General features: G+C 45.0%; 2 protein-coding genes across 2 annotated transcripts; one reads left to right on the forward strand and one right to left on the reverse strand.

Moving 5' to 3' along the window:
• The first annotated feature begins 121 nt into the window (after positions 1-121).
• On the forward strand, positions 122-21,708 carry tbcd (tubulin folding cofactor D). Its single transcript, XM_037476569.2, has 39 exons — positions 122-611; positions 717-767; positions 859-956; positions 1,115-1,216; positions 1,360-1,506; positions 1,881-1,936; positions 3,048-3,180; positions 3,883-3,928; positions 4,397-4,529; positions 4,718-4,854; positions 4,946-5,006; positions 5,117-5,191; positions 5,295-5,389; positions 10,116-10,272; positions 12,244-12,301; positions 12,388-12,417; positions 12,629-12,714; positions 13,440-13,520; positions 13,706-13,779; positions 13,895-14,012; positions 14,120-14,180; positions 14,282-14,304; positions 14,405-14,436; positions 14,563-14,625; positions 14,702-14,760; positions 14,945-15,026; positions 15,120-15,238; positions 15,330-15,421; positions 15,741-15,881; positions 16,509-16,592; positions 16,923-17,081; positions 17,219-17,357; positions 19,155-19,276; positions 19,586-19,663; positions 19,758-19,844; positions 19,939-20,026; positions 20,958-21,067; positions 21,167-21,251; positions 21,336-21,708. Exons 1-39 carry the CDS (start codon positions 434-436, stop codon positions 21,354-21,356), a joined length of 3,561 nt encoding a protein of 1,186 aa, XP_037332466.2. The 5' UTR covers positions 122-433; the 3' UTR covers positions 21,357-21,708.
• znf750 (zinc finger protein 750) lies at positions 5,436-9,321 on the reverse strand. Its single transcript, XM_037476570.2, has 3 exons — positions 9,063-9,321; positions 6,453-7,696; positions 5,436-6,348 (listed from the first exon to the last, which is right to left on the reverse strand). The coding sequence occupies exons 2-3, from the start codon at positions 7,673-7,675 to the stop codon at positions 5,769-5,771; spliced, it is 1,803 nt and encodes a 600-aa protein (XP_037332467.2). The 5' UTR covers positions 7,676-7,696; positions 9,063-9,321; the 3' UTR covers positions 5,436-5,768.
• Positions 21,709-26,556: the final 4,848 nt, after the last annotated feature.

The raw sequence follows: 26,556 nt of genomic DNA on the forward strand, positions 1-26,556 counted from the left end.
ACTAACTTGGAGACCAGTTATAGGTAGATAGCATAAAAGGAACAACATTGTCCTCTATATCTGTAGATTAAAAGTAGAAAGTAGCATCAACGTCTGAGCCTTCTCGCTCTCCGTAGTAGGGAAGGACCGAGCGCATCTGCTACGCACATACAAAGACCTGAGACTCCTGCTTCGGTATTGTTTAGTGAAATTATTTTTTAGTTTGCGGACAGTTATTTTTATGGAAATATCCTCTTGAACAACTCCGTGTTGTCGCTATTTATTGAACACATTTTTTTTTTGTAAAGTCAATTATTTGATTTCTATTCGTCCCTGTTGCTAGGCAATGCTAATATTAGCCTGCTAACGTCAACTTGTTCACAACTTAAAACCAACAAACGCCAACGGGTGCCTTTGCGACAAGTAGGGTTTCTAGGGTTTGAAGCCCGGCATAATGGCTTTACCGGAGGCAGAGAGTGGATGTTCCGCTGGTGAAAGCGGGGAATCCATCGTTAATACGTGTGTGTTGGGGGGCTTCAGTGAGAGCAGTGAGACCAGAGATCTGCTCTCCAGCCTGCTGGAGGTCCACGATGAGATCGTGGCAGTCGAGTTCGCTACACAGCGGTTCTTAGGTGAGATAATCACCCTCTAACCCCCCCGGAAAAAAGTAATTCGGTTATTTGGATTTGGTTGTTTTTAGTCTCGCAATTCATCTCGCTGCACATTTTCTCCCACAGTGATAATGAACAGGTATCAAGAGCAGCCCCACCTGCTGGACCCACACTTAGGTAAAATATCACTGTATTAGCTAAATCCGTTTTAGCGCTGTAGATACTCTTATAGAACGTGTGTACATTTCACTATTCATTTTTGTGATAGAATGGATGCTGAACATGATACTGGAGATTGTGAGGTGTGAAAACTCTGCCCCTTCACTGGTTCATTTGTCCTTCAAGTTTCTCTACATCATGTGTAAGGTCAGTCAAAAACATCTGCATTATCCGTGTTTTCTGCCGCTGCGGTAAATGCTCGCCAAACACCTGGAGATTTTATGACACAGAGAAGTTATGCAGCTTATTCCGTCATCCTGATTCGTAAGGCAGTCTCCTATGCTTGTATTTCTTTTAATGAGCAGGTCAGAGGCTACAAAATCTTCATGCAGCTTCTCCCCCATGAGGTGGCAGATGTCCAGCCAGTTCTGGACCTGTTGTCCAAGCAGGATCCCAAAGACTCTGAGGTGAGACTGACCGTACTATTCTAAAGGCAATGATCATTTAGGCCATCACAATCACACATCCATGAATTGGCCTGAGACATATTTTTTGATTCGACTTCAGCAAACATTGAATGATGATGCATTTTTACATCTACTGATTTCAGACGTGGGAAACCCGCTACATGTTGTTGTTGTGGCTGTCCATGACCTGCCTTATACCCTTTGACCTTTATCGTCTGGATGGTCATCTGGAGTCGGAGGGTGGCACAGTCAGAGAGCCCACCATGGACCGCATTCTCGCTATCGCAAAGGCAAGCTAAATATATGCTACAGATTGGATTCCACTCTGTTTTTTTGTGAAAGGAGATGGAAGACATGTCGAGGTTTCACTCCTTATGGTGGCTTATCTGTGTATCACGGCTTGTTAATCTTCAGAAATACCAGATTAAACTTTGTAAAGATTTGACAGCAGCAATTGTACCAGTAATGGCACAGAGGAAATGATAACAAAATGCTTTTACTCTTTTATAGTAAGATTTCAAAAAAATAAAATAAAACAAAATGTCAAAAGAAACCTAGGTAGCCAGTGAACTGAATATTTGGTATGTTTGTAGTCAGTCCAAAGCGCTACAGTCATGTTACCATACACCACAAGTAACACATGTAACATTTATTTATTTTCCAGTCATATCTTCTCGTCAGTGACACTCCTAGGGACGCTGCATCTGTACTGGTATCAAAGTAAGTACATGAACACAAGTAATGCATAGTATTTTCATTTTGTGATATAGCATTTTGAACCATTATAATAACCATTAACATTTTTATTTTTTCAATACTAATAGAAATCAGACTTGCAGGCATAATATTATTTGCAAAACTCTGGGCAGTAGCATTCCTGATCTCTATAATCTAGCGTTAACGTAACCAATTAATTATATTAAACATTTGGAAATGTTATATTTGCTTTATTTAATTTAGTTTCCCTGAAGATACAATTCAAAAGTGTAAATATATCCAAATTTATTTTTCTATTGATTTAAAGTGTATTATTGAGCCCTATGTGCATTTTTACTTCTGTGCATTGAGGACCTGAGTTGTTGAGGTATTACAAAGTGTACAGAATTCTGTTGTGCATTCATGTGGTGTGGTGGTCAGCACTGTCGGCCCACAGCAAGAAGGTTCAACTCTACCCAGTGGCCTTTCTGTGTGGAGTCTGCATGTTCTCCCCGTGTCTGCATTGGTTCTCTCCGGGTACTCTGGTTTCTTCCCACAGTCCAAAGACATGCTCATGGGATTAGGTTGATTGGGAACTCTAAAATGCCCGTAGGGCCGTAGGCGTATGGATGTGAGTGTGAATGGTTGTGTGTCTATGTGTTGCGACCGATCCAGGGTGTACCCCGTCTCTCGCCCGAAGTTGGCTGGGGATAGACCCAGCCCCCCCCCCCCCCCCCCCCCCCCCCCTCCCGCGACCCTGAGTGCAGGATAAGCGGTTTGAAGATGGATGGATTCATATGTTGTGGTACAAAGTCAACATAAACTGAAATTGTATCTTTAAAAGATAACCATTATTATTATTCTCAGTGTATTTAGAATAGTAACAATGGCTTGTTGCATATGTCAAGGACAGATGTCCGCTCTATGCAGCACGTGTCAATCATGATTTCCCAAAAGTCTGTTAAAAATATGGCAACCGGCAGTAGATATATTATTGTTAATGTACCTGTATTGCTGTTTTCCCTCACTAGAGAGCGAGGTTGCTCCTTGACTCTCTTCATTGACTGAAATCTGCATTTATTTACATGAAACTGTCTAACTGTTTTTTCTGTCTTCGTTGTACATGACTCTACAGGTTCATGACGCGCCCTGATGTGAAACAGAAGTGCCTCGGAGACTTTTTGGACTGGAGTCTGACGACCATATCCCAGACCAACGATCAGTCGATGAAAGACATCATGGTGCTGGATGGAGCCCTGCAGTCTCTGGTAAACCCGCACGTTCATTGATCGCCCTTACACCTGTGGCGTTACACGCACACCTGTCAGCAAATGTCTGAAGCCAGTGTAATCGGTGTGCACGGCGGTATCGAAACTGGCAGAGGATGGTTTACAAGAGCAGACACGACCGGAATGGCTTACTTAATGTGGTTTTGGCAGGTGTGTAATCCACCTGCTGTGACTTGTGTCATTTAAAGCCGCTACTTTAAGATAAACGGTTCTTCATCAAATGAGTGATGGTTAGAGTATTTAGTCCACAAATAATGCGCTTCTCTTTTTTACCCTGATGCCTCTTGATAATACACTTGTTCTCACTGCAAATCTTTATCAAGGTTAATGTCAGCTAAGTCTAACACAGCCCTCAAGCAAGCACATTGAACTTGTATCATTGGCACATAGACTTGAATAACATGTTTAGAAAGCTTTTATTTGTTCTTAATGTAGCCTGTTTCCAGAGGTGCTCAGGGCATCCAAAACTGTCTGTGTGTTCAGTCAGCACGCCTACAGGACCAATACCTGCTTGTTTAAGTGTGTCAAAAACAATTGTCATAGACAAATTCGTTAATAGGACATTTTTTTGGTTTTTATGGGCAATGTTTGTTAATGCAATAAAAGTGTGTAATGCCTTCCCACATGTTGATTCTGTCATGTATCAAAAACTGATGTTGTCATCTCCTTTATGTCTCCTAGGCAACGCTTTTCAAGCATGGAAAAAGAGATGACCTGCTAGAATATGGTTTGTTCCTTTTCCCCTGTTATATATTTTTTGCTCTAATATCTAAACCAGTTATTAAATCATGTGATTGTGACATTTTTGTCTTTGTTCAGTTGATTTAGTACTTTATAATATAATTAAAAAGTATGAAAACAAGGCCTTCTTATACCTGAATGTGATCCAGACTTTTCTTTGACATGCTACGCACAGCACATTTCTAACTAGATATGGAATTTTTCTGTAGCCACTCTGTTGATGTTGTTAAATGGCAGTTTTATTCCTTATTTGTTTACCTGTAATATGCAAACACACTATGCAAATATAAAACAAAAACAAATTGTCAACATAGTGAGAATCTTTCCCAACAAGAATGCACTGGTATTCTATGAAGCCTCAGGGCAAATACCTACAATACATCTACATTCATCAATTCATACGTTGCCACATTATTCAAACAAATAACATTGAGGTCCTTTTTTTTGTGCACAGCTCCTGCAATTATGAAATGTCTGGAGCAGAAACAGCTTTCCGAGAGCAGCCAGGCTATGCTGAGGAAGCTGGGTGTCAAACTAATCCAGAGACTTGGCCTCACCTTCCTGAAGCCCCGTTTGGCCGCTTGGAGGTCAGACTAAACAGCAACTTGTTTTATTCAAACAAACAAAGTGGCAAACAAATAAGTGGTCCCCGTCGGTATCGACACATCGATTAAAAAAATCCACTGTGTGTTTTCCACTTTTCACCCTCAACGAGATGTGGCTAGATCAGGCCGGAAGACGTTTAAATGCGTGGTTTTATATTTTTGTTTTTAAGGTACCAGAGAGGCAGCCGCTCACTCGCAGCAAACCTCTCCATGTCCCAGTCGAGCTCAGTCGCTACCGCTGCGACTCCCGGCGCGGAGGATACGGAGGAGGACTACGACATTCCTGAGGAGGTGGAGACCGTCATCGGTCAGTGACGAACTCGGTTGTGTTTTTAATTCTGCTTGTCGTTGAGTTACCTTTTTGCTCAGGGAATCGAATATGCATTTTTATTTCCCAGAGCATCTGCTGCTGGGGCTGAAGGATAAGGAAACGATCGTGCGCTGGTCTGCAGCAAAGGGGTAACTTTGTGCTCACATGTCATCCTCACTGCTGCTTGTCTCTATTGTTTCTTTTATGTCAAAGAGTTTCTGCTGTGACAGTAATCGTTTGTTTTTATTGAACCGCTCAGCATTGGGCGGGTGACTGGGAGGCTTCCTAAGGAGCTGGCAGATGAGGTGGTTGCATCAGTGCTGGACTGCTTCAGGTAGGTTCATTGTTTGGGCAGGTTAACTGACGTTATGCCCACTATTCCACTAAGGAGTTTTATTTCTTCACCTGTGCTGTGTGTGTGTGTTTTCTTCTTCAAGCTTCCAGGAAACGGACAACGCCTGGCACGGAGGCTGCCTGGCCCTGGCGGAGCTTGGGAGGAGAGGCCTGCTGCTGCCGTCCAGGTTGGCGGATGGTATGTGGCCACAAATTCCCTTTCAGATAGATCGTTATCGTAAAGGTGTGTGCCAGTGTAAGTTGGTTCTGGTTGACCATTTATTTATTTTTAAAAATATATTTACATTTACAATACATTACCACATCTTCCAAAAGAATGTATGATTTAAATATTAACATCCCATATAAAAAGGGCTTTTCACCTTTTTTACAACCAAGAGCAACACATGCACATCAAGTCTTTTCATTTAACGATTCTTTTTTACATTTGACAATGTCGCAGTGCTACGGACATTTCCATTATTAATTATGTTCAATAAGTTGACCATCTGGAGTTTAGGCTTTCAGCGTTGAAGGTTCCAGATGCTGTGTCCTTCATTCCGAGTAATGAAAACAGCTTAGCAGCGGCGAGGCCTCCTCCTCAGAGCCCGTCCTGGTGCTTTCGCTCTCTTGCTTGCTTTATGGCACTTGCTATCAGCCTGGTCACTTCCTGCTCTTTTCACACTGGTTTTCTTAGCAATACCTGTGGGTTTGGTCTTCTCTGGAGAGCCAAAACTCAAAGTGTCCGTGGAATCCACAGAGGACCTATGAGCAGTGCTAAAGGCACGCAAAGCGGGAGCGGAGCTTGCAATGGCCAGCTGACAGAGGGCCAGCGCTGCAGTCTGCCTCTGGTCACATGGCCCCTCCTCCGGCTCGGCGTCTGACCCCGGCTGGAGGTCTTCTGAAGAGCTCGGGGTGCAGCTGCGAGCGGGGCTGCTCTCGGAAGCTCGCAGGCTGAGGTTCAGAGGCAACTCTTTTCCGTCCAAGCCGCCTGGGCTTGAGCCCCTCGGCCTGTGACTTCTTTCTTTGCCCTGGGTCCTTGTTGAGAGGTTCAGGGGGGTCAACTCTTCTCCGCTGTGCTCCCTGCCCTGGTCCGGCGATGGTTGAGTTCGTGGCTCGGAAGCCATCCCGGAGGAGTGTCTGTGGCTCTCGGCAAATCTGAGAAGTGGAAAAAACAAAACAATTAAAGGACTGAACAACGTCAATTATCAGAAAACGATACAGAGCAGCTCAATAAAAAGATTTGGGTAATTTTTACTAACCCTCCATCTGTCCTTAACTGCAGCGAGCTCTTTGCGGACTCCTCGAGCCTTACGTCGGTTGTGATGGGGTGGATGGGTGCAGCTGCGTGTCCCGGCTGGGTGTTTGCCTGTGGGTCGCTCTGCTTGGTGTAGTGTGGGGCCTCTGCGTCTCTCTGGATGATGTGCGCATGACCGGGTCTGTCGGGGGACCCCAGCGCTGAACAGCCCTCCATGGGACCCTCCCTGGGCCTGCTCTCCTTGTCTCCTTCTCTCTGCCCGTTGTTGCTCTCCTCTCGGGTGGACGCGATGAGGCTGTCGAGGCTAGACCGGGAGTGCAGGTACAAGTCGTAACCCTCCGGCACGAGGGACGGGCCGTACAGATCCAAAGGGAGGTACCTGGGTCCTGTGACTGGCACGGAGAGCTCGTGCGGTCTGTACAGGGCGAAATGCAGAGGGGCGCCCGAGTGAAGAGGGTGGCAGTATCTGTACGGGTACGGAGGAAAGAGGGAAGCGTGAGGTGGGGCAACGGGCTGCGGCACCACGGGCCTCTGGGGATGCATGAACTCCGGCCGGAAGGAAGGCGCGTTCGTCTCATCGGCGCGGTGGACGGGTGGGAGGTAGTACGGCGGATACAGGGGCCCGTCGGGCAGGAGGTACGGCGTGTATTCAGGGACCATGGGGGCGGGGAACGGTTTCAAAGACACCCACGGGAAGCCCTGGTGGTTGAAAGCGGGAGCTGGCGAATCCGCCGGCGGCTGCACGGGTGGCTTGAAGGCTTCTCCCCCGTCGCCTTTGGGCGTGACGGGGGAGAAGGCGGACTGGCGCGGCGCAGGCTGTCCCTCGTCGGCGTTCTCCCCCTCCGTTGGTGGGTTTGAGTTTGTCTCGCTGCGGCTGTCCTCGTCGACCGGGCTGCCGCCCCCGACGTCGACCTCTTCGGGGTCCTCTCTGTCGTCGGCCGCGGGGCCCTCTGGGCCCCCCTGTTTCTCAGCCGGGGGGCTCCGGAAGTCCCCGCATTTGTCAGGGACTTCCTTCGCCGCAGGCTTGGCCTGTCGGGCTGTTTGCCCATTTTTCTGTGACATCAGGGAGATGGAGTTCTTACACAGGTTGTATTTCATGTGGTTGAAGAGATGGGACTTTTCGTTGCAGGTGAAGGGACACTGGAAACATTGGTACTTGTAAGGCTTGCCTGGCGGTCGAGGGATGTAGTGGGGCCTTTTTGGCTTGCGTTCTTGAACGGTTTCCATCTTGATTCCAAAGGATGTTTTCTGAAATAGAAATGCAGTTTGTTTTTCAAATTTTGAGTTTAAAAAAATAAAATATCACGCTCCTTCTTTCCACGGGAGTTAGAAGGGCATGTGACACTTTAAGCCCAAAACACAAATGAAACCAGGTTTTCACTGGGAGGCTTGCAGAGTTGTCCGACTGGTTCAGGAGGAGAGCGGCTCTCCTCGGCGACGTTTTTCTTAGTTCTTAAAGCGGCTTGTGCAGAAAAATCTCTCTGTGCACAAAACACTGCACCCTCAGGCTAATGTATTTCGGTTACTGCACACTGGACTCAACCGAGCAACTGTTTAAATAGGGAGAAACTACTGTATGCAAAACGTGTACTTTCCCCCACCCCCCTCATGTTTGCATTGGTGCAGTCCTGTCTGTGTGGTTACGGGTGATTGGCAGCAGGATGCTAACGCCTCTAGCCGACTGTCTATCGGCTCTGATATCGCTCCGCTCATTTTCCCTACGAAGTGAGAGAGCTCAGTAGACAGGTGTTGGCCACACTGCACACTTGCTAACGCACTCCCTGCAGACCCGGAGGGCGTGCAGAGACTTGCTCTCTCTATCAACCTTACTAAACTCTGTGCTGTCGGCGTGGGAACCAGGAGCCACCTGCTTCCCATGACTACACCTGCGGGATGCATTCAGCTCCCAATCATCACATGATGAGCTCACTCCAGAGGTGCAAAATGATGAGAAATGCTTCTTCGGTAATTGCAGTTAGTACCAGTTGTACCAGTTAGCAAGAGTGGCAGTCTGGCAATCCTGAGTGCCATTTTCTTAATAAACTGTGAATCAGGAGGCATCTGGAACGCCTCAGTTTCACCCCTTATGAAATGAAACATCACCTTAAGCTGTGAGTTAAGTATGGCTGGGTGCCGCATCAAGGAACCTGCTTGTCCATGTGCTGTCGCAAGAAGTTGTCACTCAAGTTTCTGCCCAGTTCGAGCATGCAAAGCCACTCCTCCTTTAAGTTCTACAGAACTTAAATTAATTGGAAAATCCTTTTAATTTTTTTATTCTGACTTAACACAATACAGTCACAGAATTTAGTTTTCATATTTTGTTTAACTTAACTCAAATCTATATTTTTTTCAACTTAATTGTTTTTTCAATCGTCTGAAAGTCTGTTTTTAAAACATATGATAGGTGACAAGTATCTTGTATATGTGTAGACTAAGCATGTCTAATTAAGCATGAATTCAGATCCACAGGTGGATACGCAGCTTATACCAACTCTATGAAAAACAAACACGTTAAGGGTACCTTTTTAAAAAAGACGTCTTCTTCAGTCTCACTCAGAGGCTTCGACGCAGCGCTCCAAGTGTATAACCCGATGATAAAAATAAAGAAAATTACCTGCTTCGCAACCGTGTCCTGGGCCTGGAGAGAGCCGCTCCGCTGTCCTCAGCCAGCACCCGTTCGCTCCAACTAGGTTCGCAGGGTGTTGGTGAATGTGTGTGGGATGGTGCGAATGTGTGTGTGCTTTATTTTCTACTGCTAGTTGTCTGGTGAGTTGCTCTCTGTTGAGATGTCGTCTAACTGGTGGGCGGGGCTTGAGCCCAAACACCAGGGCCCTCAGGCAACGCTGATGCACCTGATATTAGTCGAGCCTCAAGCAACGATTTACATGGCGGGGTTGTTGTGTGGGGCCTCTTGTTCCTGCTTTCACTTCCCTGCTCCGTCTCTGCCCTTTGAGGAAGTGACCTCTTGCATTCACTATAAACAACTTGTTGACTCCACATAAAGTGCAGCTGTTCTATTGAAGTCCAGTGGCAGGCCGGACAGATGGGCGTGGCATACATGCAGGTCAAATCGGTGCTGATGTTGTTTATTGTGTTAAAGAAAACTAATGGCGTTTTATACATATATAAGAATATATATCTATACAATCCAACTTTCACTATACGTGCTAAATGCTTGACCCCCCCAAATCATTTTCTGATATGACACGCAATTTGATTACATTGCTCATTTCACTGATTCTCACAGTGGGAAAGAAGCAGGTTGGAAGGCTCTACTTTGGATTGAATTAGGATTCTCTTGATCCTAAGTGGGGGTTGATTAATACATTTGGTTACTTTCCTCATCATTCAAAAGACTTTAGTAAAAATAGACGAAAAAAGGGACATAACCTGTTACATTTGAAACACTATTGAAAAACGACTATTGCAAGCAGCAACTACCCAAAAAAGAGAGTGAACTTTGCTGCACAAGGGCGTCATTACTACAATATAAATAGTACACGCACACACTGCTGGTTGTAGTCCAAGGATTTAGATTTCAATCCGGTCTGATGCTCGGCACAGAGATTGCTTACAGTACATGTAAAGATGCTTTATTGACATCGTACTTTGACCTTTTTTTTCTTCTGTTTCTCGAGATAAATCCACTTCATTTCTTTACCTGCAGTTGTGCCGCTTATTGTCAAGTCGCTGAGCTACGACGAGAAGAGGGGGGCGTGCAGCGTTGGATCCAACGTGCGCGACGCCGCCTGCTACGTGTGCTGGTCCTTCGCCAGGGCCTACGAACCCAAAGAGCTGGAGCCTTTTGTCACTCAGATTGCCAGGTAACCTTAATGGGCTTGTGATTTGAAAGCCACGGTCCTCTCCAAAAAAGACGCTTTCTGATTTGTTTTGATTCATTTCTTTCTGCTATTTGTTAAAAATACAAACTACTCAAAATTCTCCCCAATTTACTGTATATTTTTTACACCAGTATAACATCACAACTATGCCACAATAACCACGCTGAACAAAATAATACTTCATTTTTTTCCTGACAAAGAAAAATAAAAAAACTGGTTGAATACCAATAAAGCTTCAGAAACATTAATATATTTATAATAAGCCCACTCTCGGCCAATAATATCACCCCACCAATATATATATATATATATATATATATACTCTAAATATGTTGCTTTGCTGAAAAAAAGAAGGAGCAGCTACAGTCAAAGGTTGAATGCAGGATAAACTGTTTTAATAATCAGTACGATGTTAATACAATATAATACAATTTAAATACATTTTTAAAGTATTTGAAAATACTTAAAATAAGTCACATTGCTGGTTTGTTTTGTATATATTTTAAGACATATTCAAACGACCTGCTTGCTTGCTGCTGGTCATATTTGAGAGAGGGCGGCTAACTTATTTGCTTTGTGTAAGAGGGTTCAAATCGGCTCCCTGCTGTCTAGTAAGTCATCGCCGAAGCGTTGAACGGCAGTTGTATTCCAGTTTGCTCACATGCTTAATGTAAAACAATCAGCTGGTTATTCATTTATGTTACTAAATTGTCGTTAAGACGAGTAACCAGGTTGCTTATTCTGCAAGGGGCTTATGATCTATCTCCAGAGTGTAACTAATAATGTTTTGAGCCCAATAAACAGTTTGACCAAGAAGGGCTTTTTCCTGGGATCAGAAGCAGTAACAAATCCCAACTTAAAAACCCGTGCATCTATCCCAGAATCAGCGTGCAGCGAAGGCGGCGCTCTATCATCCGCTGACGTACGCTCCGTCTTTGTCAGCGGTAACGGTCTGCCTCCTCCTCAGTCTCGCCTCTCTCTCTCTCTCTCTCGCCGTGCATGTATGGACCTGCGTCCTCCAACTGTGCCGACCAGCTCTGCAGTGTCTGCTTTGAACCCCTGTGACTTCCATTACCACCGGCAGTCGCGACAACACCCTCTCTTGCCTTTAGCCTACAGGACTGCCAGGTTTCGCCTGTTCCTGTAGGTTTCGGTCGCCGTTTGGCAGCAGGGCTCCGACAAGCTGGTTCCTGCTCTATTCATCACAACTAAATGACATTCACCGAAAACATACTTTTTTCAAAGTTGTGACTTCGAGGCACACACACACACACACACCTACGCGCACAGAGGCATATCGCTGTCCACTTGTTTATTGTTGCAGCCACAGACATAATTCATAATGTGGTGCAGGCTATTATCCAGAGGGCAATCGGGGCTGTTTTTGTTTCCGAGCCCTTGGGGCGGGGGCAGTTGGTAAAAGCTCCAGGCCTGAGTCTTGCCGTTAGGAGACGGGGAACATGGGAGGAGAGGAAACGAGGCCCACATCAGTCAGGCTCACCCGATCCCTCTGCAATAACTGCCGTCCACGCACACCCTCCGGAGACTTGTAGAGGCAGCGTAGAGAGGAGCGGTTTTGGGGTTCGAGACATAATCAGACGCACATTGCTAGAGACTTATGGTCGATAGTTAGAACGAGTACCTACGTTAAATTTATATCTGAGTAAAGTACCTCCCATTTTTTATTATCTGAGGAGAGGGACGTAACCGACACAAGAAAGTTGTCCGCGGTGTTCCAGAGCAATGAGAACAAAGATATTAAAATGGTTTAAAAAAAACCAATGCCTAATAGAAGCATTTTCTGTTGCCTACCCTTTTAAAGTTCATCAGTTAATCATTATGTTACTCAATAACAAAACAAAATCCACTTTGTAGCACCGGGCGACCAAGTCCTATGTACATGTCTTTGATCTCACTCGGGCCCTTTCCCGCTTTGTGTTTTTTTCTCCGCAGTTCTCTGGTGATCACAGCCGTGTTCGACCGAAATGTCAACTGCCGCAGAGCGGCCTCCGTAAGCCCTCCGGTCAACGTCCTCTATCAAAGGTTTTCAGTTACATCGACACTCGTTGATTTGTACTGTGTCTCTCTTTGTTTCAGGCTGCCTTCCAGGAGAATGTCGGCAGACAGGTTTGTGACTGCTTGCGTTGGATGAGTAACTGAATTAATCAGATTCGATGTTTCTTTGCCGGATATCACTCCGCTCCTGCTCAAACTTGCCCCGTTAAGCGACATTCGATTTAACAGCCGTCTACCGAGCCATAAATCTCTCGTGGAAGCAAACGCATTATGTCCCTTCCACGGTTACTCAGCTGTCTGTTCTTTGCTTGTGTGTCAACAGGGGACATTCCCTCATGGTATAGACATCTTGACAGCAGCAGACTACTATGCTGTAGGGAATCTCAACAACTGCTATCTGAACACCAGGTGAGACGCTGTTCATTCTGCACCGTGGACGAGCTTGACACGACTTGTGTGTGTGACTAAGAGAACGTGGCTACTCTGGCAAATGATGCAAGAGCCGAAGCAATGAAGTGTGTGGCAACAGGTCACGTCCCGTCCTTCCTCATCGGCAAAGGAGATGACGAATAGAAACCTGGCCGACGTCTAGGCTGAAACCTGCCGACAAAATGTTTTCTGCTCTTTTTTTTTTCTTCCCCTGTCCCATTGGTCAAAAAGAAATGTGTGGCGACACGATTTCTGGTTTTCAAATAACTAGATATAGCACCATTTAGTTCAACTAAGTCTGTGTGGCTCAAAAGCAGGTTTTGATCATAGCATCATGTGCAGCTTCCAATTCCAATTCAAATGATGAACTTATATCACTTTTTTGTTCCCTTAAATCTGGCATTTATTTAAGATATGACTTAATAATGCTCGTGAGAAAATCGACAGAGGAGCTCCAAACCCCCTTTTCAGGAATCGCCACCTTTGGCAGAAGTCGCAGTAGCGCGAACATTGAAGCAGAACAATGGAGAAAGATGTTAGCCCCAGGGTATGACCGACAACAGAACTGAAGAAAACCGGGTACAAATATTAAAAATGACCAGAGGTGGATTTTGAACATTAACAGGGAAATGCACGAAGCTGGTATTTATTCTAGGTAGACGCTTGCAGATGTGCATTCACACGGTCTTTTTTTGTTTTCAAAGTGTCTACATTGCAAGTTTCCCGGAGTACACCAAGGCAATGATAGATCATTTAATAGAAAAGAAGATCAACCACTGGGATGGGTAAGTACTGGTATTTATCTATTTTTAATGTATTGCTTTGATTTTCTTCTTCTTAGTAGACGATACAGAGACATTAATTGTATTGTGCACTTTAAGTTAAAGTAGTTGAAGTATTTGCCTTTCTTCATAAATGTCACCAAGTTGATCTGACCTCATCGATATATGTATATATATATATATTCCAGGGTGATCCGAGAGCTCTCCACTAAAGCGCTCCACAACCTGACGCCTCAAGCACCTGATTACATGGCAACAACAGGTAAACAATGTCACCTCACTGGTTCCACGGGCTACGGAGAAAGCCAATTGCTCATGAGAAAATGTATTTTGGAGATATATCTGAAATCTCTAATCAATGGTCACTGGCTTGTCAGTTTTGCCACAGCTGTTGCCCGTGGCGGTGGGTTTTGACCTGCATGGTCGCCATGGAGCCATCCTAGCGTGTGCGGAGATCACACACGCGCTGTACAAACTGGGCCTTCAGACCAACAGGTAGACTTTGATACCCAGTTGAGGGAATGCGTTGTTCTAGTCCGTGCACATTGTCAAAACGTTTAACGCGCTTGCTTTGAGTCTCACTTGCTACATTTGTCATACAGGGCTGTGGGGGACATCATTTCTTCAGAATGTGTGGACGCATTAAAGAACATCCATCAGACGGTAAGTTTACCGAAACAAGCGAACAGAAGATGTGGTTTCAAGTAGATGAATAAACTGAGGTGAAATTTGTTGCTGATGTTTATTTGTGTGCTTACTTTCAGCTTAGTGACAAAAAACAGTACAGGTACGTGGACCGGATATATTCATTTATCACCAGCAGTAGAGTTGAGAAACCTAAAAAATCCTTTGCTTTAAATAACAATTGTACTTTTTTGTTTTTGTAGGGGTTACGGTGGAGAGTTAATGAGGCCAGCAAGTAAGTCTAACGGCGTTTAGAAAAATGACTTCTTCAAAGCAGTTCGTTGGGTTTAATGAGTTGTGGCACAAGCGTTTTAAAGGACGGGAAGCATCCAAAGTTCTCATAACATAATTTTTTCGACAGTGTGCGGTCTCATCGAAAAGCTGTCGCTGTCCAAAATGCCCTTTAAGAAGGACCCTGTGATCTGTGAGTTTAACGCTTGCTTTTATTTCTGTTAAATGTTTGTGCTCCATTCAATGTCTGTAATATTGCTTTGTTTCAGCTGGCTGGCAGTGGCTTATTGACGACACCATAAAGAGTGGTGTAAAGGATGGCAATATGGTGAGCCCTTTGTCTATGAAACACACGTACCATTATGGATCTAAAAGAATGCAAATGTTCCCTTTTACTTGCCAATTAAATACAAGCTAACAAGCCAGCAGCTCTATGGCAATAGTTAAAAAAGTGGCTTCTGTTAATATTTGGGGCTTTACTAATCATTCGCTCCATCCTTCTTCGTCTGCAGGATGCCGTGGTGTCAGCCCTGTCCGCTCTGTGTGAGGAGTTCTACCAGGCCGAGCCCGGCAAGCCGGACCCACACATGCAGGGTGAGTCAAACATTATGTCCCTGTTCCTCTAGCTGTGCTGCGGCTGAATTTGAAAGTAATCTGTGCATGGCGTGTGTGTGTGTGTGTTTGTAGATGTCCTGGTATCTCAGTACATCGAAGGGCTGAATAGTCACCAGATGTTCACCCGGTGTGGATCTGCACTTGCCCTCGGCTGTCTGCCAGGATTTATGATCAATAGTAAGCTGAAGCAGGTATGTTTGGAGGATCTTTACACTTTCTAGCCATTTTACAGCTCAACACCTCAGTATTTAGACATTGTATACGTGTGTGTGTGTGTGATAGATCCTTGAAGGCCTTACCCAGATGTGCACTGTCAGCCAGAAGGAGGGAACTTTCACAGAATCGAGGAGGGATGCAATCAGAGCAATTGCTCAGTGAGTTTCCACGTACACTTTTTTTTTTCTTCTAGTTTAGTTGTTATAGTTGAGACTTATGTTGTGAAAGACCCTCTGTTCCTCCTCTGTTCTCTGTCCTGCCTTGTTCTGTAGGCAGTAATCCTAAAGTAAACACCTTGCCGACTACCGGCCCGACCTGAATGACGTGTCCGTCTATTTCTCTTCACAATTTGTTTTGCATTATTCCTCAAAATTCAATTTTTCCCCCATTTCTCTACCGGGTTATCAGCATTTGTATCGCGTGTGGTGAACTGTTGAGTCTTTTAAAAATATGTACTTGTTTTGAATCCTCCCCCAGGGTGAGCGTGAAGGTGCCCGTGTGTGCCCACGGCTCCCCGGACTCTGCTCTGTGCTCGGAGAACATAGCAGATCTATACGGCTCTCTTCTCAATCGCATGAATGACTACACGACAGACAGCAGAGGGGACGTCGGCGCTTGGTAAGTTAAGGTCCTCCTCATCGAAAAAACACTCGCAAGTAACATGCATGCTTTCAACTTGCCCGAGGGATGCGGAACACAATGCTCTCGGGGGTTTAATTGCCCTCCACCTAGGAACACGGAGACACACGGCACACATGTAGCCCCGGGCCACGCTTGCCTCCTCCTTGGAATGTCACCGGGCTCGTCACCTGTCCTTGACTGCACGGGATGGGCTGCTTCCGTCGCACTGTCGTGTCATTTTTTTTTTTTTTTCTTCATTCTTCCTAAAGATTTGACCTCGTTTTACGCCCTTATCTCTACTGCTGTTGTCCCCTTTTCTTCTCGCTACTCATGTAGGGGCGAGGTTCCTCCCCACTGCACAGATTGCATTTGAACCAGCGTCTTGACTGACATTTGGCAAAAGCAAAATGTGCCCTGCGGCCATGGAGCTAACGACGATGTTCCGATGATGGCGTGCGCCCCTGTGCCTTGTTTTTGATACGCGTGTTATTTGCCGTCTTTGTTTTTAAGGATATTGTTTAACGAGCTGCTGCTGTGAGCCGGTGGGTTGTCGTGTTGCCTCGGGTCAGTGTGTGGCTGAGGGAGATTCAGGCATGGAGTCTTTACTCTTTCTCTCACTCCCAGGGTGCGAGAGGCCGCCATGACGAGTCTGATGGAGGTGACTCTGCTGGTGGCCAGCAGTGCTCCAGAGATCCTTCCGCCAGATCTGTGAGTATCAGACAGAGAAATACACACTGTGTTAAATGTCACCAGCAGGGGACATACGTTTTAATGTCAGTCAAGTCATGACTGTGGTTTTCATTATCATGTAAATGTCTCGAGGTGTGGCCACAATACCTCTGGCTGACACAACTTTGATTATGCAACAGGGTTAAAAGGAGATTACGCAGCATTTACTTTCACACTAACTATAGTTGAATTCATACTCAATTGTTGACCTTGGATAATTGATTTTTTATTTGCTGTAGCTAAAAAGTTGAAACACAACAAGATTTGTTGATAAATGATTTTTCTTTTTCCTCTCATTTTCGTCTGCAGGGTGAAGTGTATGATGTGCTGCCTTGCTCAGCAGGCAGCCGAGAAGATCGACCGCTACAGAGCGCACGCCGGCAACGTCTTCCTGCGCCTCCTCCACAGCACCGAGCCGCCAGTACCTCACATCCCCCAGCAGCAGGAGCTGCTGAGCATTTTCCCTGCGTGAGTCACCGCGTGCTCACAACTTGCAGCAGAAATGAGTTTTGCCAAATCGGTGTAAAATATGAGAGCTTGATGTGGATCCGGTGTATTTAAAGTCTTAGAAACTAATATTTCCCTCCCCTTGCTTTTTCTTTCAGTGAAACCGCCACCAGTCTGAACTGGAATGCTCCATCCCAAGCTTTCAAGTATATCGCCCAGCTGCTCACACTGCCCCAGTATCAGTACCACACCCTGCTGGGCCTCACTGTGTCCGTGGGAGGGATCACTGAGTCCACAGTAGGTCGACTGTGATGAGAGGAGTATGGCGGGGTCAAACCGGAGCGTTATGGTCCATAGGCGGGTGATAGTTTTGAAAGATGAGGGCGAACGGAGACGAGGTGGTCACTGAATGCTGTCATGAGTTACGGCTTTTTGCTGTTGCAAGATTTTAAAACAGCAAAACGAGGCGACCGTGTATGATAAGAAGCACCACATTACTCAATCTCATGGTTTCTTTCTCCTAATTTAGACACTGAAAAATCAAATTAAGTTCAATTTGTTAGCCATTTATATTTTCTGTAAAACTTCACTTGTGTTTAGTAGTGTCTAAGTGTCTAAAATTGTAGTTGCATGTTACGGCCAAAATCAAGAAGTTCACATGGGGAAAAAATACTGTGTTTGGGTTTTGCAATATAACATACAGTATCTAATTCCCCTTTTTAAAGATGCTGCTTCAACATTTCACTACCCCTATAGAACCTAATGGTGTTTGGTTGTACTTCACTAATAACAAGCTGGTACATAATGTTTTTTTTACTATAAATATTCCCATTTCATCAAACGGTAAGGCCGGAGTCAGCTCTTGGCATCTACTCTTTAGGAGATATTTAGACCAACAGGGGGAGCTATGCAGTCCACTCAGTCTCCTGCACTCTAATCCCAAACTCCTGAATGCCTGACTTTCAATTAATTTGATAAAATCCCAGATTTAAGGCAGTATTACTTTGACTCATCTTCACCATGGTCCTCACCATTACTGCAGCAACCTCCTAAGCTTGAAGCGTTGATCCAGAACGAATTGATCCGACGGGGCCCTCGTGGTACTGCCGAGCGGGAATTTCCCATCATTTTAATCTCTGCTATCCACTGCTACATAACGGCTTAAAAGCCTGTCAACTCCTGACCCCTTACTCTGAATCCTTCAGGAGGCTCGGCAAAGCCCCCCCCCCCCCCCCCCCCCCCCCAAGCAGGGGCTGACCCAAGTCACCCTCCGGAGACAGTTTGACCCTTTTTTTAAAACCAATCATTCAAAAGAGGTCCTGCTTACAAAGATTGGTGATGGTTGGGTTATTTTTAACTTTTTACTGTTATGGAGTTTTAAAAATAGAAACAGTTTGAGGCCTGCAGAAGCAGCAGTGAAGTGAAACTCCAATGAGGGCTTGAAGACGATATTCTCTGTTGGAGACGATCTGGCTCTCATCTTCATTTTACCTCTTATAGGTTTGCCACAGATGCATTCTCAAGGACGCAACGGAGCATTATGTTTGTACTGGATTGCATGCAGGAAGCTGAGCCAATGCTGCAGCAATACATGAGCCAAGATTACCATTCTCACACCGCAGGCACATATTCACACAGGCACAGAGAGAGATGGAGCATCCACGGACGTTCCAGGAACTGCCTGGAAGGCCTGCCTCAGTGTCGAGGGATGACAGGGCCAAACGCAGGAAAAGGGTCCCAAGACAGAGAAACCTTATTCCTTACAAAGTGTTCACACGTGTTAAAAACTGTTTCACCATCAAAACACAACTGAAATATACAAATGATTGAAGTGAGGATTAAGATACACTTGCAACACTCGTTGCAAGCTTTTCTCTTTGATTTCCCAAGAATTTGAACCCTGACCAAAAGGCACTCATAAAAGAATGAGTTGCATTTTATTTAGAGTGTTTTATTCAACTCTTTCTCAACTTCCTCAAAATGTGTTTTTATCGCTCAAAATGACAACTGTGACGTAGAACTCCCCACAATGAGTGTTTTTTTTTTATTTGTATTCCTCCGCATTAACGGTCGGCCTCCGCTGCTTCCTCCCAGGTGCACTTTTCTTCGCTGTCGTTGTTCGACCATCTGAGAAGGATTCAGGACGACCGTGCTACTCTGACACAGTTTGGAGACACGCTGCTGAGGGTCTTCAGAGACAATCTGCGCAACGACAGGTACTCCGACCAAGATGAGACCCCTCTCCGTCTCGGCCTGTGGAGAAATGTGTGTCCGCCTTTCAACTGGACTGAATTGTAATGTTTCATTTTGTGCTCGTTGTTTAATTATGCAAATGATTACACTTGATTTACATTTATTTACATTGTTGTTCACAGTATACACACATGCAGAATGTTCTTCCAATCTATTTGGTCATGTGTATTGTTGTTGTTATGCACATAGCAACCCAGGAAAGCGGGATTTATATTCTCATTCCATGATTCGCAGTCCTCTCTCTGGGACATTGACACTGTTTCTTTTTATAGGGTGTCTATTGCTTTTCTTAAGATGCTAAATCAGATGCTTGCTAACAGCTGCTTTGAAATCTTCACCACCCAAGAGAAGTGAGTGTTGCAACAGTACTATTTAAAAAAAAAAATCGGAAAGAAATATGACAAGTGTGAGAACTTATGTTTTTATGTCTTTTTTTTTTTTAAGTCATCCGTTCTGTTTGGACCTTTTGGCTCTTTGCAAAGAGTTTAGGAAGGCCAAAGATATTTCCAAGCTGCGCTCCTGTATATCTGTGTAAGTCTGCATTTTATTGACTTATCCGGTCAAACACTGCACTGAGAGGCACTAAACACCGTCCATGATGACTCTGCTGTTTGGTGCTTCCCAGCTTTTGTGGGCTGATCCAGTTCCAGGGGGATGTGAGGAAGAAAGTATTGTCCCAGCTGCTGATGCTACTGTGCCATTCCTTCCCTGTGGTAAGTTCACGAGACGGGAACACTCGCCCTCGTCCTTACTAGGTCTATAAAACCCTCGACGAGCTGCCTTTCACTGTCAGAAGGTGTAGCCGCTCAGGTTGATGCTACAACATTCGCACTCTTCCAGTTCCAGCTCAAATTGTCAGTGATGTTATTGTATTGACTTGGTGTTTTTTAACTCTGGGTGTGGCAATGCCGGTTGGTCGGTTGCCCCACCTCTTGGTTCCAGACTGACTTAATCCCTGATGACGCTTTTATTCCCTTGACTTTTAAATCAAACCTCACCAGGATGTTGACATTTCTATCAAATAAATAACGTATCCTAATAACATTCTAATCAGTCTCCACTGTACTCAGAGTTAAATGCTAAATAGCAAATGTTAGCATGCTAAGACTTTTTAAGTGGAAGCTTCCACTTTGCCTCCCCTCATGTTTCCAAAGGGCATTGTTGTTGACCCAGCTCTCTAAAAGGACATCCGGATTGCCGTCTTTTTTCTTCTTAAGAACAATCCAGCAAAATAACTAAAAAAAAAATAAAAGATGGTATTTTCTTCCTGTTTTGGTCAAACACGTAATCGTTGAAGCACTTTCCGTAGTGCCGTAAATCAAGCCTCCATTTTCCTGTGAGTTTGAACTCCGTGGAGGAGAAGAGCGTATTACATACAGGGAACCTATGGTGTCATTATTCCAGAGCCATGACGTTATGCAGTTGACTTCATAGTGATAAGTTAAGGCAACATTTTCAATCTACTGCCACTTTAGCAAACATAGTTAATATGGTCGACAACGTTGCTGCTTAAGATCAGCATGTTAGCCTTACCACTGAACGTGTTCCCGGAGTTAGCGGCGGGTCAGTAGAGCCTCACAAATAGCCCCCCGCAGCATGGCCGCAGATAACTAACAACCAACTGTTCCTCTTTGACGACTCTAGATCAGAAAGACCACGGCCGGCCAGATGTACGAGATGCTCCTGACCTACGATGATGTCATAGATCCGGAAGTGTTGGACGACGTCATGACGCTGCTAAGCGATACTAATTGGTTAGTGGTCCCATTGCATGCCGTTACTCGTTTCAGTGTTGAAGGATGTTTGGTGTGTATGCGCATGTGACACGTTGTGGTGCTGGGTGTCTGCTCCAGGGAGAGTGACCTTGCCACAGTAAGGACCCAGAGGAATCAGCTCTGTGACTGGTTGGGAGTCCCCAGGCCACAGGCAGTTACCAAGGTAACCAGGATTTCTGATGCTTGCAGACGCAAACCCGCTAACATTTGTTGGGCTGAGTTAACTCTGACTCTCTGTCGTCTGCAGAGCCCTCACCAGGTTTCCTGATCATCTGCGGCCTTCAGCAGCAAGTCATGTATTTGGACAACGTGATGTGAGAATAAAGGATGATGAGCTCCTCACAAGCTGACTTCTGTCATTTGGTTTGTGCATCAGCCAAAAAAACAACACATTGAATCCATCACAAAGTCAGTTTACATAACACAGATGTGATGAAAACGTCGGCTATTGTTGCTCAAAGTTCTTGCATGTGCCCGTCAGAATATTTCGACAGATGTGAAACTCTGGTGTCTGAACTAATAATATACAGAACACTGTCATTCCTTTGTACTCATCCCTTTGTTGACAATGTTTTGGTCTCTTCGAGTCTAAGCATTAATATTAAAGTGAGTGGCAATAATCAACAGTGTTATCGTTTTTTATTATATTTTGAGTTTTGTCTTTACAAATTCCAAACCCAAAGCGCATCTGTAAAGCACCTTCATCGTCACTTTCAGGGGACGCAGCTTTTCTCACGTTTTCTTTTCGACACGCAGTCTAGTGAGACTTTGGAGACGGTTTCGGTTGAGCTGTTCACTTGTAGACAAGGAAAACTGAAACCCAAACTGTAGTTTGCTCGAGGGAACTGGCCATTTTCAGACCTACTTTTTGTGCCTCGGTGGAGGTGCCAGGGACTGGAGGAGCCCTGGCCCCGATAGGGGAGCCTCTCTGGTTGCCTGTTGAACAGAGCCGGTTGTGTCACCAATGGTCAAAGCTTTCTCATTACAGTCAAATAGTGGCCACATTGTCCTACTGACAGTGATACAAATGTTACATTATATTAGAAATAGCTGGTTTCCGGTTGTTTATCCTACATTGCAGAAACTCCCCAGGTGGGTAATCACTATATTGCATTACATTTTTCTTTAATATGATTAAATTAACTTGATTAGTCCATTCCCATGGAAACTGATTCTTAAAAATGGGTTGTTGTTTTTTTTTCCCTTGTGATTGATTGCAGCAGTTTGTGTATTTGTGCGTCTGCTGCTGAATCCTCATCAATCGTTATTCGTTAAAGCTTCTCTAGAAGTCCATTCTGAACATGAATCTAGCAGCAAACAACCGTTGGTATTGTAAAGAAGAGAAAGATTGAATTGTTCTTTGTTAAGAGCCATCCATTCTGTGCATACTTTCACTGTGTGGAGTTTGATTCCAAACACTGTTCAAATGTGTCTTAACCACCTTTTCTCATTTCCAATCAACTGTTTCAAAAAGCATCACTTAACTGGATTTGTGTGTCTGCGCCATAATAAAACTGCTCCATTGCCTCAGTGGTGATAAATACAATTATATCTAATCGTGATGTTGTATTTTTAGTTAATGGAATCTAGGAAGGGCACTAACTTTGAGGTCATTTAAACTTGAGCAGTTACACGTATATATAATATACATGTATGAATACTTCTGCAAAACATAAGTTTCGTCTTAAGATGTTCAAGAAACAACGTTGGCCATTTCAAGGATTTGAGTTCCTGATGAATGTATATATGTATATCAATGGTCACATTGTTATTTGTCTCTTGGCTATCTTGGCCTATAACTGCTGAGTTGGTGCTTCTGACAAGTGGCTTTGCTAGCCTCTTACTGTGCTCATTAACAAGGCCACATTCATTCTTACCCTCCATGGGTGTTGTCGAGTTTGTCTGCCTAGTCCAATATTGCTGCAGCCCATAATTCGACTTTAATTAATTCCCGGCCAGATGGAAATTCCTGTAGTTTCTGATAAAAGGAAACGGTGTGTTTTTCTCAAGCCGGATTGACGGTAAAGCGAGCAGTTTTGCTACATTGCTCGGGGTAGAGAGGAATGCTAATAATTCTAAAAGGCTTACAGTTCGTAGGCAGTAGCCATGGCAATTCTTCCCATACAATGGTGGCCTTTTAGAAGAGCTGGGAAGGGAGGGAACTGCTCTCCCTCGTCGACTCGCTTTAGTGTGATATTAGGAAAGACCTCTTTGCACTTTCCACTGTTCTGGCTATTATGAGATTATGTGCTACCCAAAGCAGCTAGTCCAAGTTAACGATCATGGAGGGGAGAGGGCACTCATGTTTCCACATCTGTCCACACACAGCATGGTCAGGTTGTGTAATATTGATTCTACATTTATATTTTATTCACAGCTTTCTGCCTACATACCTAATTCTTTTCTGAAATGACGTAACCCACTCATTGGTGGCATTGATGTTACTTATATTTTTGATTGAGTACCTCATCTCTTTCAGGTGATTTCAGCATTCACGCCAAACAGATTGTATTTCAGTAAGGATTTTTATTTTGGTTCAACCTTGTTTTGCACACCTGTGCACAATGTGGGTACTTGTGCAATTGCACCGTCATTGAAAGACTTTGTGTTATTGCTCAGAGAAAAAACTGTGTTTTTAAATTTCCTTGAGGATCCGCAACATGACAGGAGGAGCATTGGTAATTAGTAATTACCTCTTTTAACATTAATGACTTAACTAGTGGCGTACATGCAGGCTAATGTTTGAATAATTGCCCTCCAGATAACCTCCTTATTCATCTATTTTCTCTCTCTCTCTATTTCTATAAATATGTATGACTGACTAACTGATATGGGGTTCATTGTCAGACATTTGGGAATCATACATTTGCAAACTCTAAAATAAGAACCTCCTATAAACCAGAAACAACTGAAGTGCATGTATTTAAAATCAAGGTAATAATGTTCCATCTATTTAGTTGGGTTTAGCTCCGCTCTGTGCTGTGTACACACTGACTATTTTACCGAGTTCACGTTGTGGCATTTAGGTTTATTGCTCCCAGGTGTCAGCCATGCTGAGACTTCCTGTGTGTGGCCTCCACACCTGGTGCAGGATCAACGACCCTCCTCCCGCTTGTTAGTCAGGTTCATTAGTGGAACTCGGGACTTAATTGCCCTAAATTTGCTGAGGGAGTATGCTGTGGAGCAGCTGTTTCAACTAGATTGTCGTTCAGGACTTACTTTAAATTAAGCTTTAACATATTCTAATAAATTGTTTTTAAAGTCAGTATTTTGAGAGATTAGTATTAGTATTTTCTCACATCAGATTTGAAAAGAGGGAGAAAAAGATGCTGCGTGTTCAGTGTGTAATTCCAGGTAGAGAGAGCAGCACACACATAATCATAGTCTGTACTGGCTGAGCCATACAAATATCAAGCCAAGCACCCAAAACAAATCTTGAGCTGAAAATGAGGTGGAAAATAAAATTGTTAAGACACTGCTATGAATGTAATTACTGTCATCTTGATCAGTAAAGAAAACAGGAAATTGGAGGAAAAAAAAACAGAATATGATAATTACATGACTGACACGATTGTTAGAAATAGCAGAAATGCTATAATTATGAATAAGACAGCTGATGCGGTGTGCCTCCAGGAAACCACGGTCTTTATAAGTTTCCAAAAAGCCATAATCAGCCTGTAGCAGACATGCGCTCTGTGCCTCGTAAATGACCACGTTGTTTAGAATTATAGTCGTTTGGAAATGGAGGCAGCTGGACAAGTTTGGGGCCTAATTGCTAAGAATCTGTCCCTTTAGCAGACCTCAACTTAATGACCGGTGTGTTTTTATGTCAACAGTGCACACAAATTCTTTAAAAATAATTTGGCCCATTAAATACGACTGTTTCTATGTCGTTGCTCTTCATTCCGTGTGGGACACAAACTTGCCTGTTAAGATTGTACCAAACGATGGATTGGGGCCAAATATGACAATGTCTCACAGCCTTTGCATTTGCTTCCATTCCATAGTTTTTATTCATTTTTTTCTTGTAACAATCAGATGTTTGTATATTCTCTGACCACCTCGTTGCAGCAGTCAGTGCGGGCCCTGCGAGACTAAATGTGATTTAGACCCAATAAACGATGCCGTCGGAGGACCGGCTTGCGAGCAGGTGGCTTCCAATGAGCCTCGCTCCCCCCCCCCATTGCTGCCCCCCGACAGCCACTATCCGCTCCGGCACCTCGCAGATTCCACACTACATTTGTTTCTACACGTGCACTACGTTGGTCTGACCAGTGGACAGCGAGGGACAGAAGCTCTCGCGTTAGTGTAATGGAGCGGGACGGGAGGCTGGTCCGATATCAAGAGGCCTGCCGAGCTTCTCGCAGACTTCTGGCAATCGTCTTCCTTTGGGCTGCGTCTGTTTGGTGAAAGACGCCCCGGGGGGGGGGGGGGGGGGGGGGGGCTGCTTGCTTGGCATCCACTTGGAGTCGTCACGTCTCTTTTTTTTTTTGCAGATAAGATATGTGTGTAATTCTTTCACTTATGGGGTAGGATGAGAATAAATTTAGCCATGTTTTTTTTTTTTTTCTGCTGCCAAAACCTCCTTGGCCTGTCATCGCTCTGGCCTCTGTTGAACTGAGTCTCAGTCTTTGTTTTGTGGTCCTGCCTGTCTCGATGCATGCTCGGGGGAGTGACTTCAGACGCTCTGGGGCCTGCATTGCCTCTCCTGTTGGACGTCGGCCAAAATGAGCTCATCCGTGACCGCTCGATCGCAGGAGTGCCTCTCTCTCTCTCGCTCTCGCTCTCGCTCGACCCCTTGAACCCGGGAGCCGGCCTGTGCAAGGACGACGTTTACAGGCGAGTGCGAAGCCCCTTTTTCCCAGAAGCTCCGGCAGCGACTGACCACTGGCGGCCCGCCGCCCCCTCGGCGCCTGCTAAGCAGCACGGGCCTCGGGCCGCCGCGGGGAGAGAGAGGCCCAGTTTGTTCTGGACACACGCCAGCACTGAGCGGCAGGGGGCCATGGCCAGGTCAGCTCTCAGGGGTGGTCTCGTGGTCCGCGTGTGTGAACGTACGTGGGTGTGTTGGTGTGTTTGGAGCCATAATGATTAGCTTGTGTTTTGTTTTCGTGTGATTCTATTATTTTTGCTTCGGTGCTAAGCCTCTGGGCCGTAAGATCTCTCCGTCTCTGTCGAGCCCCCCCCTTGTGTGTGTCTTGGGAATACAGAGGAGGGCTGCGTGTAAAAGGTTATGGTTCTAAGCCATTCAACTTTTCTGGGAAGATAAATGCCGATGGGCTTCTGTACGTTAAACGAAAAAAAAAAGGGAAGTCGCTAGTTCCAGCAAATGAGGGACATTAGCATTCTGGGCGGAGAGGTGCCGCTCTATCGATATTATCAGCCTGAGCTGAAGATCCCTGGAGTGTACCAGGTGTGCCCGGCCCACAAAGAAGCCCCCCCAGTGGGGGAGAAAGCCCCAGATTATCCCG

This window comes from Pungitius pungitius, chromosome 12 (genome assembly GCF_949316345.1).
Source record: "Pungitius pungitius chromosome 12, fPunPun2.1, whole genome shotgun sequence".
Lineage (NCBI taxonomy): Eukaryota > Metazoa > Chordata > Actinopteri > Perciformes > Gasterosteidae > Pungitius > Pungitius pungitius.

Excerpts from the sequence above, each read along its gene's own strand:
- znf750 (XM_037476570.2), bottom strand. The coding sequence starts at position 7,675 with ATGGAAACCGTTCAAGAACGCAAGCCAAAAAGGCCCCACTACATCCCT. Across the intron at positions 6,349-6,452 it reads CAGTTAAGGACAGATGGAGG|ATTTGCCGAGAGCCACAGAC; the intron begins GTTAGTAAAAAT and ends TCCACTTCTCAG.
- tbcd (XM_037476569.2), top strand. The coding sequence starts at position 434 with ATGGCTTTACCGGAGGCAGAGAGTGGATGTTCCGCTGGTGAAAGCGGG. Across the intron at positions 13,780-13,894 it reads TGATTACATGGCAACAACAG|TTTTGCCACAGCTGTTGCCC; the intron begins GTAAACAATGTC and ends CTGGCTTGTCAG. Across the intron at positions 15,422-15,740 it reads GCAATCAGAGCAATTGCTCA|GGTGAGCGTGAAGGTGCCCG; the intron begins GTGAGTTTCCAC and ends ATCCTCCCCCAG.